The 16,179-nt window shown below is 41.9% G+C and overlaps 1 protein-coding gene across 7 annotated transcripts in view; it reads right to left on the reverse strand.

The window, feature by feature from the left end:
* Positions 1-16,179, reverse strand: part of ASRGL1 (asparaginase and isoaspartyl peptidase 1) — an 84,748-nt gene that overhangs the window by 67,841 nt on the left and 728 nt on the right. For 2 of the 7 annotated variants that reach the window (XR_008329428.1, XM_053381256.1), the window contains exon 1: positions 6,736-6,853. The exons of 2 other annotated variants lie outside the window; for them this stretch is intronic. Coding sequence is in view for 4 of the 5 variants with exons in the window: in XM_053381256.1 (XP_053237231.1) it covers positions 6,736-6,838 (103 nt within the window). In the remaining variant the exon portion in view is untranslated. Of the gene's footprint in view, positions 1-6,735; positions 6,855-16,179 lie in introns of those variants that run through there. 3 more of the 7 variants (XM_053381255.1, XM_053381254.1, XM_053381248.1) reach the window with 2 other exon arrangements.

The following is a 16,179-nucleotide window of genomic DNA, read 5'->3' on the forward strand; positions in this document are numbered from 1 at the left end:
GCCTGTGTTCCTAATTATTCCCATGGTATTTTCAGTCAGAAAAAAGCCTAACAAATCTAGTCCTTACTCATTTTCACAACCTTACTAGCTTGTTTCCTTGTACTGCTCCCACTGAGGTTCACAGATTGAGAGATGCATTTGAAATATTGGTGGGTATTTGTCTGGCCCTCCAGTAGGTGTTGGACCACACCCCCCATCATCCCTGATCATTGGCTATGCTTGCTAGAGCTGATGGGAGTTGTAGTCCAGGGACAATTGAAGATCCCTCCCCCTACAATCCCCGGAAAAAGCCCAACTAATGCTTACACAGTTGAGCACATTTTTGAACTCTGGGTTTATATCCAACAGATCCATAGTAGATGTTTCATTTTATACTAAAACAGGCAAATCCAGAAAGATTAAAGTCTGTATTTCGATACATATTGCCATTCTGAACACTGGTGATGGCGTGGTTGCCCACCATTTATCGAAAGATACATGTTATTCCAAAGTGTGAATAACAATTGCACAAAGTTGGAGTACAATTTAAAACCAATAGATAAGCACGGCAAAACACAGCAAGACAAAAACAAACAAACAAACAAACAAACAAACAACCCCTCAGAGGATGGAACAGTTATAAGAATAATCTCCGGTCTGAAACACCTGAGCATATCATAATGTGTCTGCCTGGCAGCAAAAAACTTGTAGTGCCAGGAAAACCTCCTTATGGGGGGCATTTCAAAGTAGGAGAGGCTGGCGCACTGCAGTTCAATGGAGCCACCACCCTGACACCAGCAATGCTGCGATTTACTGGGGTGGTGCCATGGCAAGGCATCAGTAAGGCTGGCAGTGATAGGAGTGCCAGACTAGTTGCATCAGCTATTCCTGTTCCAAAGTCCAGGCACCACCACAGAAGAGGTCATCTCCTCTGTTGAAGCCGAGCAAAGATATTAAGGTGTGTATGGGTATGCAAGAATTAATGAGAAGATGTTATTAAAGTGTCAACATACAAAGAGAAAACAATATGACTTCAATTTTACTGTTTGATTCTTCTTCTTCTTCTTCTTCTTCTTCTTCTTCTTCTTCTTCTTCTTCTGTTTCCTTTTCATTTTTCACAAACCACTTTTGAGATGAAGTGGAATTTCAGAATCATGTATAAAGCCCCCTGTCTCTCCAGGCTCATGTCATTATTTCCTGTACTGTCCCGGCCAGGAAGAGGCTTCAAGCTTAAGTGGGGTCATTTGCTAAGGTCAGAGTCCAAGGATACCAATTTACATTCACAGTTTAGGCTCTGGGGAGCAAAGTCAGATCAAGTATGGGTCATTTTCCAGCAAAGCAAGGCCTGATGAAGCAAAGCACAGGTTCAGATATATAAGGTGAGGCAAACCAAGTGTCAAGGCATGGAAGGCAAACTAACAAGGTGGCTAGCACCCTGGATAGCTCCAAGCAGAGCCAAGGCATTCTTGAATGTTGCTCCAACCAGAAACTCCAGACTAAAGCTCTGTACACACCATACGTACTTAAACCATATACCGCCTCCCCAAAAGGAATCGTGGTAACTGTAGTTTACTCCTAACAGAGCTGCAGCGCTCAGGATTCTTTGGAGGAAATGTCCTTTCAATGTATGGCATATATGCAGTCTAATGCTTAAATAGGACCACAGCTCACCCTGGCCTTTTAGAAGCTGTGTTTGTGGGAGAGGGGGTTATTGGTTTGTTTTTGTTTTTATTATGTATTTTGTGTTCTCATCATGTATTTTAATGTTGTGAACCACCCTGTGATCTTTCAATGAAGGGTGGTATGCAAATTTAATAAATAATAATAATAATAATAATAACAACACGTTTATTTTAACAAAATTTATATACCACATAGCTGTGGTGTAGGCCTTGTCCCACCTGGTCCGGGAGGGCAAGGCCCTGACTGACTCCAGCAACAAAAGCTGAGGCTGCTGAACAAACTCTTTGGCTGGGGTATTTTTTTTAGCAGTGTTGTTGTTGGGTGAGGGTTGTTGCTGTTATTGATATTAACTTTTTGTATCTCTGTTATTAGCTCTTATTTTGATTTATATGGAAATTGTTCAATTTGACTGTGCACATTTTGATGTGTTTTATTTATCGTTTAAATTTGTAATTATGGTGTTGTTTTTCATGCTGTAAGCTGCCTTGAGCATGGTTTTAACTATGGAATGGCAGCAGACAAATGAAATGATGTATGTATATATGTTGATTGTAACAAAACATCTAAAGCAGTTTACAAGAAATATTAAGATTATCAGTAAACACATTTAAAAGCAAGTAATTAAAACATTTTTAAAACAGTTGAAATCAGCAGTAAACTAAAAAGAGATTAAAGTACATCAACTTCTACTTGTCTGGACAGACTTGCCTAAACAAAAAGGTGTTAAGCAGTCACCCAAAAAATACAGTGAAGGAGCCTCCCTGGTATCAATAGGCAGGGAGTTCCAAAGTGTAGGTGCTGCCACACAATAAGATTGATTTCTGACAACTGCAGAACAAGTATTATGTGGTATCTGTAACAGTGCCAGTTCTGCAGATTGAAGTGGGCACATATGGGGTATCATGATCCCACAAATAAACTGGTCCCAAGCTGTTAAGAGCTTTATACACCAATGGTATATATATTTAAATGGAGGGATATTTATATATGCAATTAAATAAAGAATATTTATTTATACTTCTCAAATCTGAATTTTGTAGAGGAGGTTTTTCCTTTAAAGGGTGATGAAGCATTGTAAGCCAATATAAAACAACAACAGCCCTAATTTCCATATCTAAACAAAAACACTAGAGTGTAGTGATTCTAAACCTATACTTAAAAATTACAATACTGTAAATAACCATTAAGACTACTTGGCCTATATTCAAGTCAATCGTTAATTGCACTTTGTATTTAAATCTTCTTCTGCCTCTTCTTGTTGCTTTGGTAAATCAAAATATAGTCTTCTGGCCTACTTTCCTGGCTGAAAACTAGGATACAGGAACACACATATAATAGGGATAACATTCAAGGAAATATAATAAGCATCAATTTTTTAAAAAAACAACAATGCTATAACAAATATCATAACATTTCAACTCTATGCACACTTACCTCAACTCAATAGGCATATATAGGATTGTATTTCAATTGTCTCAAGGTTTAGAATGTGTGGGGAATTTATGGCTCATCAGATGTTCCTGGATTACAACTCCCATCACCTTTGGCCATTGGCCATGGTCTGGCTGGGCGGATGGATACTGTAGTCTAGCAACATCAGGACAGCCACAGGTTCCCCACTCATAATTTGAAAGAAAATGAGAGGTCTAGCAGGCTTTCTATATATTTACCCATCCAGGAAACTGCCTTGCTCACTCTTTGCTTCCTGTAACTGGCAGAGGTACATGTCAGGGTGCAGTTCTCAGCTGTGGTACTGGTTGGAATTAAGGGTTCCCCTCCCCCACCAATCTGCTGATGAAACTAATTGATTATTTCTGCCTTAGTTCCAGAGAGCAAGATAGCTTCCTCCAGGTACTGCCAGGATTCAGGCAGAAGGTACCAAAGTGGTGTATCAGCAAAGCAGCTACATCATCTTCATGAACTGCCTAGTGCTTCAGATAAGGGGAGATTTGTGAAGCGTAGATAGATTTGATGCAATGTGGAGAAAAAGTGGGGGGGGGGAGTCTCAGCTGCTAAGCTAGGAGCCTGCTTTTGCCGAACTAAAATTCCAGGAACTGTCACCTCAGTTGCAGCTGCAGGTTGATATTCTCATTGACAAATATCTCCAGGGTCTCCTGCCTAAAGAGATGAGGTGGCCCCCAGGAAGAGGGCCTTTTCACTGGTGGCACCCTGAGTTTGGATTGCTTTCCCAGTGAGGCATCTACCTTCAGATCTTCAGACCAGTGGGAGATTTTTTATTCTCCCAGGCTCTTCAGAACACCCATGGAATTATTTTTAGCTGGGTTCTAACTGTTATTGTAGAATGGTTCTGTGCTTCTTGTGCTGTTTCCTCCCCCCCCCCCCGCCTTTTTAATGCAGATAATTGTATTGATTTTAGTGTTTTAACTTCTTTATTGTTATACAATTTATTGCCCTCAATTTTGTGTGAACTGCCCAGAGGATGTTTTTGATGGGTGGTCAATAAATGTCAGAATGTGAAAAATAATAACTGTAGAGCACTACCATAATATAGGCTCACAATGTGTAGAAAGAAAATGTAGGACATTTAGATTGTAAAGTTCAAATAAAATAGAGGAGGGGAAGCAGTTTAAGATTCCTTCCTCTGGCTTTAGTGTACTGACATAATAGCCTTCTTTCTAGGCTGAGATATTCTAGAGGGCATAATATGCTATTTTCTTTTCTTTGTATACCAGGGTGGGGGAAGCCTTTTCAGCCCAACAGTCACATCCCCATGTGAAAAGTGCGAGGACCCCCTCCTCCCACAACACATCACACACTTATTCATGTCCACAAACCAAATCATGCATATACATGCACATCCATCCATTCTCACACATAACACAGGGAACACCAAGTTTTTAATATTACCACTCTTCAATTAAAATTCAGGTACCAGATCAGGCCAGCTGGTGATACGACTAGCTTCCCCCCCTCCTTCTGAAATATTTAAACATTTGGAACAAATATAATACATCTATTGCTGTGGCATAAGAAGCTGAGGTTTCTGGAGATTTGCACGTGTAGGTGCTAACAGAGAGGATTTTTTAAAAACCTAGGCGGGACTCTTGTTGTGACGAGGAATCCTCCATCATAATTACATCAATACCTAGAATTGTTTTGGAAAATAACATATGCAAGTTAAAGACAAATATTATACTTCTTTCCTTTAACATGATTCAACTCCTTTAAAAATGTTTATATTTATATTTGTGTGCTTCAGTAGGAAAATGTAGATGTACCTTAATATGTTGCAAAATTAGGTATAAATATCTACATAAAAGCAAAGTTATAAGTGAGACGTAAATGAAGAAACCGAAGGGCATTTGGAGAAAAGGAAGCCAGTTTGTCATCAATAGAGTTCGTTTGCTCCTAGGGAATTTAGCCAACACATATGGTTGTCTAACAGGGGGTCTTAGAACAGCGAGTGATCATAAGAACCATATGTGCTAGTGTACCAATGAACAACTTGGCTCAGTGTGTATAACATTTCCTGTATTTTTCAGAACCACCTTGCATTTAAATAGATACACTGTCAACACATTGCTGGCTTGATGCTATATTCATCTACTTGTGTCAGCAGCACCAAAAGCTAGAATACATTTATCACTTGGGGTGTTTTAAAGACTTAAGCAGCCTTGATGTGGACTGAAAATTATTGACCTATAAACGATCTTAACAACCCTTGTTTCACAGGGTTTAGCAAGCTGTGTTACTGTATTGAGTCTCACAGGTAGGGCTCCAAGACTGCACAACGTTGGACACAGTGGGGCTTACTTCTGAGTACACACATAAGATTGCACTCTAAAGACGACAGGTTGGTGCAACAGCACCCCATACAAACTTCACTACTTACTGCACCAGTTTTGCACATCGGCAGATAGACCAGTGGTTGTGTTGAGTACTCATCCCACATTCATATCTTAACCTACTTCCCTTCAATCAACATGAGAAAAGGGAAACTGTATGTCGCCAAGGATCAAAATGGCTCCAAGGAGAGAGATACTGCATGAGAGCCATAGGTTTAAAAAGCTGGCCTGCAAGCTTTAGATTCATCAACAGAAGCCTTAGTTAAGTTCCCTCACCCCCCAAATTTAAACCACATATTTTGCCTTTCTACCAGTATTGGCTTACAACAAAGCTTAATCAGAGAGAGATGGTTTTAAATTACCGTAATTAAAAATATATTAATTTAAAAATTATCTGAGGCCTTCAAATGGGAAAGCTCAGCCAGTAGAGCATGAGACTCTTAATCTTGGGGTCGTGGGTTCAGGCCCCACATTGGGCAAAAGATTCCTGCTTTACAGGGGGTTGGACTAGATGACCCTCATGGTCCCTTCTATGATTCTATGAAAAATCTGTATCTTGTGTTTTTGTCACAAATGGGACCCTCAAGACAAGTAACAACCAACATGATGATCTTTCTTTCCAACAATAAGTGGAAAGTTTTGCTTATTAAACAGTAAGTTATGTCACAAATCTTTCACTATTCCTCAAAAAGGCATCAACATGGAGGTTTGGGAACTATCCAGATTTATTTACACTCCCTCTATATATGCACACACACAGTGCTTTTTTCTAAAAGAAAATGTTTAGGAGTACAGTACTCTCATTTTCCTACTCATATTGAAATACTGCCCCTCAATGAGGCTAAACTTAGATTCATAAAATGTTTAGGGTATGCATACCCCAGCACCCCCCCCCAGAAAAAACCACTCTCTCGGTATAATTTTGAAATATTATTTTTTACAATAATAATTCACTCCATGATTAAATACAACATATGGAGCAAAACACACACTCGATAATACAATCCTGTAACACATGTTTAAGATTGCAAATCCCATAACACATGCATGAAAGGGAAATGCAAGGATGTAAACACCCAGAGCCTTTAAGTGAAATGAGCAACTGGGAATATTGAAAGAATGACAGCAGACTCAGAACTAGCTGAAATTTGAATGGGCAGATTGATTTTCTGTGCAAATCCATTGCTTGACTCTGGGAAAATATTATTGAAAAGGCTTTCCTGTGGCTTTCCTATAGTCTGAGACATATATTGCTTGAAAAGCTTACTAAGAACAGTGGTCCAGATTTGAAACTGCAGTAGAAGTTCACTGTTCAGAAGCAGTAGTGATGTTGGGTCAGGAGGACTTGGCAGAAGTCCTGTCCACCCCATCAGTGGAAAGACCGGGAAGGTCCTCAAATACACCAGGCTGCAAGAGAGCAAGGTAATACACATTACTCTCTGGTAAGAGCATCCCCATCTAAAACGAACCAATTCCACTACTGCTCAGAAAAGATTAACTTTCTTTTGGTTACATGTTGTTTCAAGCACTTTGTCGAGAGACAATGTATGTATGCATTATAAAAATTAATATGTAAGGCAGGCCAGCCAGCCATATATATTTGTTGCGGCTCATAACTGCTGCCTATAAGCCATATCCCACTTTTTAAAAAATCCCTCCTTTGCACAATCCTCAGTGATGCCCTGAAATAGTGTGTGCAGTGTGTGTTTAAAGATTATGCAGAAACTGGGTTTGCAGTGACTGAGTCCTAGGTGCAGAGGCAAGCCTTTCACATCTCATACCCTGCATAGGAACAATTTGGACACCTGTTTCCTCCTTGCTTTCATTTTCCTCCCTGCTGCTGATATAGCTGCTCTATCTTGGGAATCAGGGGCTTGCTGCCAATTAGGCTTGCTATAACAGAGCTGGATTTTTTTATTATTTTTGGGGGGAGGAATGTTGACAAGGCTAATTGCTGGCCTATTGGCAGCAGGTTTAGTGCTTTGAGCTGCATGGAAAAGGATTTTAAACCTCAGCTTGCCCGGTGCCATGTTAATGCACTCTATCGCAAGATATAGCACCTATATATGACTTTGCCAGCAAACATCATTTAAAACATTTGATACCTTCCTGCAAGGCACTCTGTAAGCATTCCCTGGGACTTTCTTTCTTTCTTTCTTTCTTTCTTTCTTTCTTTCTTTCTTTCTTTCTTTCTTTTACTACAGAGCCACACATTCTCTACAAATTGGAGAATTAAGCTGCTGGCGCTTTTTCCAAGGAATCCAGTATTTTGAGACTTCACACATATAAAAAAAGAATCTTTGCGCTCTGCCATGAGAGGAAAGACAAAATAAAAATTCAAATGTAGTGAGTGACTACTTCTAAAGTTCTGGAAACAGGAGGGGTTCTAGAGTGGTATCTCTGTGGACATTGTATCCAGCTGTTTCTGAAGAATGGGGACCATTGTTGGAAGAGGAACGCATTTCATTTTCAAAATGAAACCATAGGCTCAGTGTCAATGGTTTTGAAAAATCAAGGTGCAGGGGATCAGCTGTGTATCATATCCTCTATTTCTGAGGACCATCTCTTGCTATTGAATTTCTGCATGAGGTTAGGAAGACAGGAGCACATTTGTGTAGAGAGGATGGTTAATAGGAACTGGGCCATACACACAGTGAACCAGAAGCCCGAAACGTGAAGCCACAATAACAGAGATTGCTTTGAAGAGGATTTAAACTACACTGCTGCTCTTGGGATGTGTAACGAGATGAGAAGGAGGTCCAACTTCCATTTGAAGAGGTGGACGATGCTTTTCTGGCATCAGACTGATCACAGGGAAGAAGGTTTTTTTTTAACCTCTGACAGTTGTCCCAAAGGGAGAGGAGGGCTAGCTCTACCACTAGGCAGAGTAAGGTGTCTGCCTCAAGCAGCTGATTCTGAGTGTCATGAAAAGGCAGCAATTGACAATTATTTGACTTATTGTTGTGGGAAGTTAATTGGACTCAGTGCTGCCTATGCATGCTAGGGTTTTTTTTTTCAACCTCCACATGATGCTGTCCTTATCAAAATGCTGTCCCTTATTATTTCCCCAATTAATCTGAATTTGCCATGTAAAAACAAAAACAATGGAAATGGTAAATATGGATTAAATGGAGGAGGGGGATGGGATGGTATTTAAATGGTATGGGGTTAAATAGGTAGGAATGGCACGCATACAATAAACTGAAAGTCCATAGTTGTTTTTTTAAACCATATATTTCAAAAATCTCTGTATAGTGTTTGGGACAGATATAAAAACTTAGTGCAGTCAAAGACACCTTGGTGGCTGTCACCTTTAGAGGCTTTCTCAGTGAAGAGAAAGAATATGGAATCAAATTGGGCAACTTATAAAGAAATTTTAAAGGAAGAACGTAACATACTCAAATTTTTTAAAAAATTGAAAAAATCAGATATTGGTGGATTGGTTATAATAAAAGGTAAAGGTAAAGGTACCCCTGCCCGTACGGGCCAGTCTTGACAGACTCTAGGGTTGTGCGCCCATCTCACTCAAGAGGCCGGGGGCCAGCGCTGTCCGCAGACACTTCCGGGTCACGTGGCCAGCGTGACGTAGCTACCCTGGCGAGGCAGAGCCGCACACGGAAACGCCGTTTACCTTCCCACTAGTAAGCGGTCCCTATTTATCTACTTGCACCCGGGGGTGCTTTCAAACTGCTAGGTTGGCAGGCGCTGGGATAGAGCAGCGGGAGCGCACCCCGCCACGGGGATTCGAATCGCCAACCTTTCGATCGGCAAGCCCTAGGCGCTGAGGCTTTTACCCACAGCGCCACCCGCGTCCCAATTGGTTATAATACTACCAATTAAATGATGTGTTTAAAATAGACAGGAAAATTGGGTTTGAGAAAGAAACATCAAAATTAGAAAAAGAATTACTACAAAACGAAAAGAAAACATTATCAAAAACCTATTGACTCCTGCTGGATTGGGAGGTCAAGGATGAAGAGATCAAAGATGTGATGGTGAAATGGGAAAAAGGTTTTGGGTACTCCATACAGATGGAGGATTGGGAAAGACTATGGCAAAAAGATTTAAAATTCATGGCCTGTTACACAACAAAAGAAAAATTTATGAAAATGCTGTATAGGTGGTACATGACCCCCAGCAATTTGGCCAAAATACAGTATATAAATCAAAGTCAAATCTATGCTGGAGGTGTAATCAAGGGGAAGGAACAATGTACTACATGTGGTGGGATTGTGACAAAATTAAAAAATTCTGGAACACTGTCTATGACAAATTTAAAAAAAAATTCAGACAAACTTTTGAGAAGAAACCTGGAGCCTTTCTTCTAGGGATTATGACAATTGATAATACAAATGACAAAAAATGGTGTTCCTATATGCTACAACAGCAGCAAGAATGTTAATCGCTAGAAATTGGAAGGGGGACAGGACACCAACAAAGGAAGAATGGCAAACTAAATTGTATGAGTATTTGGAATTAGCAAGAATGACAGAGGCAATTAGGAACCAACCAAACCAAAAACTCAAACAGGAGTGGGAATGTGTAAAAGATTATCTGGGAGAACATTGTTCTCAAATAAAACCCTTGATATGTTTCGACTAAATTTTGCAAAGTAAAGATCAGTTAGGGAATATATATTATGTACTAGAAAGGCAAAAAGGAAAAACAACACATCTGAAAAGAGAAAGAAGACAGAAGAAGCCACACTGAGATGGTGGGAAGTCACTTGTGTAGAAATATTGTTATTGTTTGGTTTTTATATGTGTACAATATATGCTAAAGAGTGAATGGAATACGTATATGCTAAAGAGTGAATGGAATATGTATATGAACAACCAATTTAAAACTCAATAAAAAGCCATTAAAAATAGGTAGGAATGGGATGACACCATAATAATAATAATAATAATAATATTTATACCCCGCCCATCTGGCTGGGTTTCCCCAGCCACTCTGGGCAGCTTCCAACAAAATATTAAAATACAATAGTCTTTCAGATATTAAAAGCTTCCCTAAAAAGGGCTGCCTTCAGATGTCTTCTAAAAGTCTGGTAGTTGTTTTTGCCTTTGGCATCTGGTGGGAGGGTGTTCCACAGGGTGGGCACCACTACCAAGAAGGCCCTGTCTGGTTCCCTGTAACTTCATTTCTCGCACTGAGGGAACCACCAGAAGGCCCTCGCTGCTGGACCTCAGTGTCCGGGATGAACGATGGGGGTGGAGACACTCCTTCAGGTATACTCTGAGGTTGATGTTCTGTAGATGCTGTCAAAAACTTTGAATTCATGAGCAGCACTGAGTCCATATCAAGCTACTGGGCGTGGAAGCACCTAAAGGCATTTGTAGTATTGGCTGCCTCAGATGCCAGAATAATTTGGCCAGCCAAAGATACTATGAATCCTGATGTAGGGAGGGTGGTGCTGTTTGCTGTTCTGCCTGTGGCAGCAAAATATCATGAGCTGGTTTTGGGGAAGAGAAGTGGTGAATGAAGTTCCAGTCCTTTAGAAAGATGAATACTAACAACATCAGTGAAATACCAAGGAGGGAAACCTATAGCAAGAACCTAAGTAAACTCAAATACAATGTTAGTAGTACAGTTACAAGTTGCTCTCATATCTTAGGGTTAGTCCTGAAAATATTGATTCTTTGGCATGGTTCATATGTTGTATGAAGATAAACCATGGTTTAATGCAAACATGCAGGCTCCTGCCTGAGGAGAAGATTGCAGCTACCCCATTGCACTCCCACATGCATGCATGACATCAGACACAATCCGTATCTACCCTGCAGTTTCTTGAGCAATACTACTGTTTGATGCAGTTCCCCTCAAACCAGCTTCCATCCAGTTTGAAAACGTAAGCCACATTCACTTCACCGTTAAACGGAGGTGTGTACATTTGAGAGAGCTGTTGCACATGACAGCTTCAGGAATAGGACGGGTTTGGAAGGGTTCCAGGTGCAGGAGAACCAAAGAGGTAATGAACATTGGGTAAAGACAGCCCCACACCCACGCTTCTGATGTGCAAAGCAACATGCAAGTGTGACTTGAAATGCAGTGCGGGAGATAAGCACCAATTTGCATTTTCAGTCACTAATGTGGATATAGCCAGAGTGTCTCATGGCTCTAGGTTTGTCTGGGAGAGCTAATCCATGAGCTCAGGTTCAGAAGACACACTAAATTATGGCTTAGCTCAGCTCGGTGCTGCAGCAAAATGACTGGGGGAGGAGTGAAATGGCTGCAATATCCTCTCCTGGAAGCTAGATGTTCACTGAAGCCATGCTAAGCCATGGTTTGGCACAGCGTGACATGGGAACCAAACTTCTGACTCTAACAGGATATTTTCATGCCATCTTTATGCCAAAGCACCCCTGATCTTCAGTGGGAAGGTAAACGGCGTTCCGTGTGCTGCGCTGGCTCGCCAGATGCAGCTTGTCACGCTGGCCACGTGACCCGGAAGTGTCTGCGGACAGCGCTGGCTCCCGGCCTATAGAGTGAGATGAGCGCACAACCCTAGAGTCTGGCAAGACTGGCCCGTACGGGCAGGGGTACCTTTACCTTTACCTTACCCCTGATCTTCACAATCCCTGATTCCAAATAAGAGCCTCACTTAAATGCTGTTTTTGTTTCTAATTCATGTGTACTGTGGAGATCACACTGGGGATCTGCATTATACAGGGTAGGAGGATCAGAGGCAGCATCTGAATATTCCGCCTCAGACAGCAAAATGTTTTGGGCTAGCCTTGCTGAGGTGGTAGAATTCTGGATTGTACCACTTCACACTGCAGACATAGGGGTGTGAGGTGTTTCTGAATGCTCCCCTCCCCCAGGATAGAAATGCTAAAATAAAATTTATCCCATGCAGCAAACTACACAGCTTAGATAAATATATAGTACAGGTCTCTCCTTGATGTGCTAGTTGGATGTACAGGATTTTAAAGGAGGCAACATTAAAAATAGCTTCCCCTCCATCTGCAGTGGTGCAGTCCAGAATTCTATAACTTCAGTGTATGTTGTGTGATGGGTCACCACTGTATAACTAGCATCAATGCTGCCTCTTTTCTCCTTGTATGGGGCATGGCTTCCAGGTGAGAGGATGTTGCTTCTGTGAAGGCTTGAGAGGCCTTCTAAGAGATGCTACTGTAACTGACCAGAACAACTTGTAACCCACCCAGCCAAATGCAACCCCTGCCCAGCACTGTAAAAACAAGACAAGGGGTTGTCAAGAACAAACAAACAAACACCAACAAAACTGTGGGCCTGAGTACATGAACACTGGAATGTGTTTGGCTTGGTGAATCACATTTTGTCTAAGCTAGCTACTTTACACCCAAGCACATTGTGAGGCGAAAAATAAGTAGGCTTGCCAGGTGAATGGTAGCCAAATATGTGTTGAATCCATAAAAAGGGTAAGGGGATGATGACTGTGTGATGGCTGAAAAATTACAGATATCAGCATCTCATACCATGTTCTACTCAGGAGGAGACATCTTAGCCATGCTTGATGGTATGAGATGTCACAGTGTATATCTGCTCAGATGTAAGTAAATGAGTATTTACTCCCAGATAAATAGGTACAGGAACACAGTTCTGGTAAACCATACAGGGCACTCAGTCTTGTTATACAACAAAAGCACAACAAAAGCACGACTTCACTCACCCACCCATTCCCCCCACCCCCCTAATCACCCCACTTTCAATTTTCTGGGGGGAAGCAAACAATTGTATATCTTTTAACCCATCTTTACCTGTGACTTCCCATAAAAACTGGTTCCTCCACTGCGCTGAGGCTTGAAAAGGCCTTCTAACAGCAGTGCGGGGAGAGGAAGGGTGAGTAGGGGGTATTGCAGCCTAAATAAGGAGGCCTCAGAGGCTGCATCCTGCCAGTGGGCTTGTTGTTGTTGTTTAGTCGTTTAGTCGTCTCTGACTCTTCGTGACCCCATGGACCAGAGCACGCCAGGCACTCCTGTCTTCCATTGCCTCCCACAGTTTGGTCAGACTCATGCTGGTTGCTTCGAGAACACTGTCCAACCATCTCATCCTCAGGGTTTTCCAAACTTGGGTCTCCGACTGTTTTTGGACTACAGTTCCCATCATCTCTGACCACTGATCCTGCTAGCTAGGTATGGTGGACAACTGGAGACCCAGGCTGGAGACCCAAGTCTTAGAAATCCTGTCCTAGCAGCTAACTACAATTGAATGTAGGGCTCATTCATTTTGTTGTTTAATGTGGATAGTAAGCTTCCTATGCCTCTACATTCTCCATTGCCCGTATGACATTCTGCTCTAAATCGCTACCCTCCCACACTTTCCCCTCCCTCAATCCAATCTTTTTTCATACCTTCTCCTTGGTATGAGAAGATATGAATTGAGGAACGGGAAAGCATGGGAAGGCAGTAATTTGGAAGAGAACATCATGTGAACAGCAGAGAATTAATGGAGGTATAGGGTGGATGAGCCCTTAGTTATCGCAACCTTGTACACCCATGCTTGTAGTCTTACGGAAACCCTAAGGCAGCTTCCAAAAACATAATGAATTAATAAATAAAACTCATTCAAAATACTGCAGGATAATCAGCTTAAATAAAAAAATCGAGAAAACTTCACAGCAAGACACTAAGCTACAAAGCAATTCTTGAAGATCCAAGTTTTCACTGGTCTCCAGGGGACAAGCAACACGTGAGCAAGATTGGCCTCCTTTGATAGTTGTGGTGCCTAAAAAGGCTCTGTCTTTTCCCCCCACCCATTTGAAATAGTAGGATCTCAGATGCTGACCAGAGCACACAAAGTGGGTGAGGTTGCTTTTAAGAAGCCTGGCCCCAGATCATTTACGGCAGCCTTCACCAACTTGGTGCCCTCTAGAGGTGGACTACAATTCCCATCAGCGCCATTCAGCATAGCCATTCTGCCTGGAGTTCATGGGAGCTGTGGTCCAAAATATCTAGAGGGCTAATTTAGGGTCTTAATGGTAAGCACTGGCACCTCAAATTGAGCCTGGAAACAAACTGGTAGCCAACAGCATTGAAACAATTTTTGAGTTCTATGCAATACCTGGCAAATTTCTGTTAAGAGTCTGGCCAGGGCATTTTGAGCCTACTGAAGCTTCTAAGCCATCTTCAAGGGTCGCATCAGTGCCACACAGAGTACATTGTTGTAGTTCTACATACTGTGCGAAATTTTTGTGTTTGTTTTCGAGAAAAGAAGCGTTGGGAGAGGGAATTCAGAGTAACCAAGCCGTAGGAAGTAGGGCTGCTTAGCCCTTCTTCTGCTTGCAACATCTCTGTTCTAAATCACACACATAGCAGAACAGCTTCACCTCTTTGGGATTCAAGGCTTACCAAACCATTTGGAACGGGGAAGTAGCTGGTGGTGAAAAGGCTAAGCAAACCTTATACCCGTTGCTTCCCTCTTCCCAAAGCTGCTTTTATATAATAATGAAGTGATGTGAACAGGTAGGCACCACATGAAAAGCACTCCCAGGTCATGTTTGATGGCAGCAGCTCCAACTTTGGCTCCAGCCTGTGGGTGCCCAGTGCACGTGCCCCATGCTGTAACATCATGGTGTCACATTGTGATGTCATGGTGGCGCAGTGCAGGAAGTGTGCTCTGGCGCAGTGGTGACAACTGGGCTGGGGCTTGCGCCCCTGCATGGGGCCTCTGTTGGGGGTCTGCTGTGGCTGCAAATGCACCCCAGAAGCACGTCTGCAGCCACTGTGGGCCCCAATTGAAGCCCCGCGGCCTGAGCGCTCCACTGGAGTGCCAGAGGTAAGGCGATGGTTGGCAGTGACAGGGGGCAGAGGCTGGGCAAAGATTTTGTGGGTGCCCAGGCTCCCTGGAGTGGGTGCCACTGTTTGATGGTCTATGCACCAGAAAGCCCTTGTTGACTATGCCTTCTAGATGCTGTGCAAGTGCAATATACAGTATAATGAAGTAAATTCACGTGTCATGTGATTTCATACATCAAAGTGTTTTTCATGGAAGAAATGTATAAGCATCACTTAAGTATAAAATACAAAAAGGGATTTAATATTGATACAGGGCTACAGGTGGGGATGGTTTTTTTCAAAGAAACTGGAGATATCTTGGGCAAAGAGTACATTCTAAAAGTGAATGAAATGGGGCAAGTTATCTAAAAATAAAGTTGCTTGGGGGAGAAAGTTAATTTATATTCTCCTGATTTGAATCCCCCCTGCAATTCGAGTTCTGTAATTTTGCTGAATGTTTACAAAATGTAATGTGTAATATTTTTCATGACTGAGTTGTGTGGCCCCAGAACAAAGGAGACCCACTTTCTCTGGTTGTCTCATGGTTGTAATAGTGACAGCAAATGTACAGATAAGCATATGAGGCTGATAATTGTCCAAGGCAAACAAGTCAAAGGCTAACCTAGGATTTGAACAGAAGATGTTTTCCTCCTTCCAGATAGGATGCTTTAGGCTCCAAGCCTAACCCCACTTATCTGGGAGTAAGCTCCATAGAATTCAACAGGAATTTCTTCTGAATAGACTGGGTTAATATTCTAGCTGCAACCAGCTTTTGTATTCTCCCGGTCAGCAATGCGAATGCAAGTTATACACAGTGGCTCTCATTTCCAGAGGGGGATCCATCTTAGTTGATTGCAGCAAAAACAACACAGAGTTTAACACATTTATGATGTGTTAAAGCTCTCTCCAAATCATCTGCAGATAATTTCATCACATCTGATGAAATGCACTCT

The sequence above is a fragment of the Podarcis raffonei genome, chromosome 3, assembly GCF_027172205.1.
Source record: "Podarcis raffonei isolate rPodRaf1 chromosome 3, rPodRaf1.pri, whole genome shotgun sequence".
Classification (NCBI taxonomy): Eukaryota; Metazoa; Chordata; class Lepidosauria; order Squamata; family Lacertidae; genus Podarcis; species Podarcis raffonei.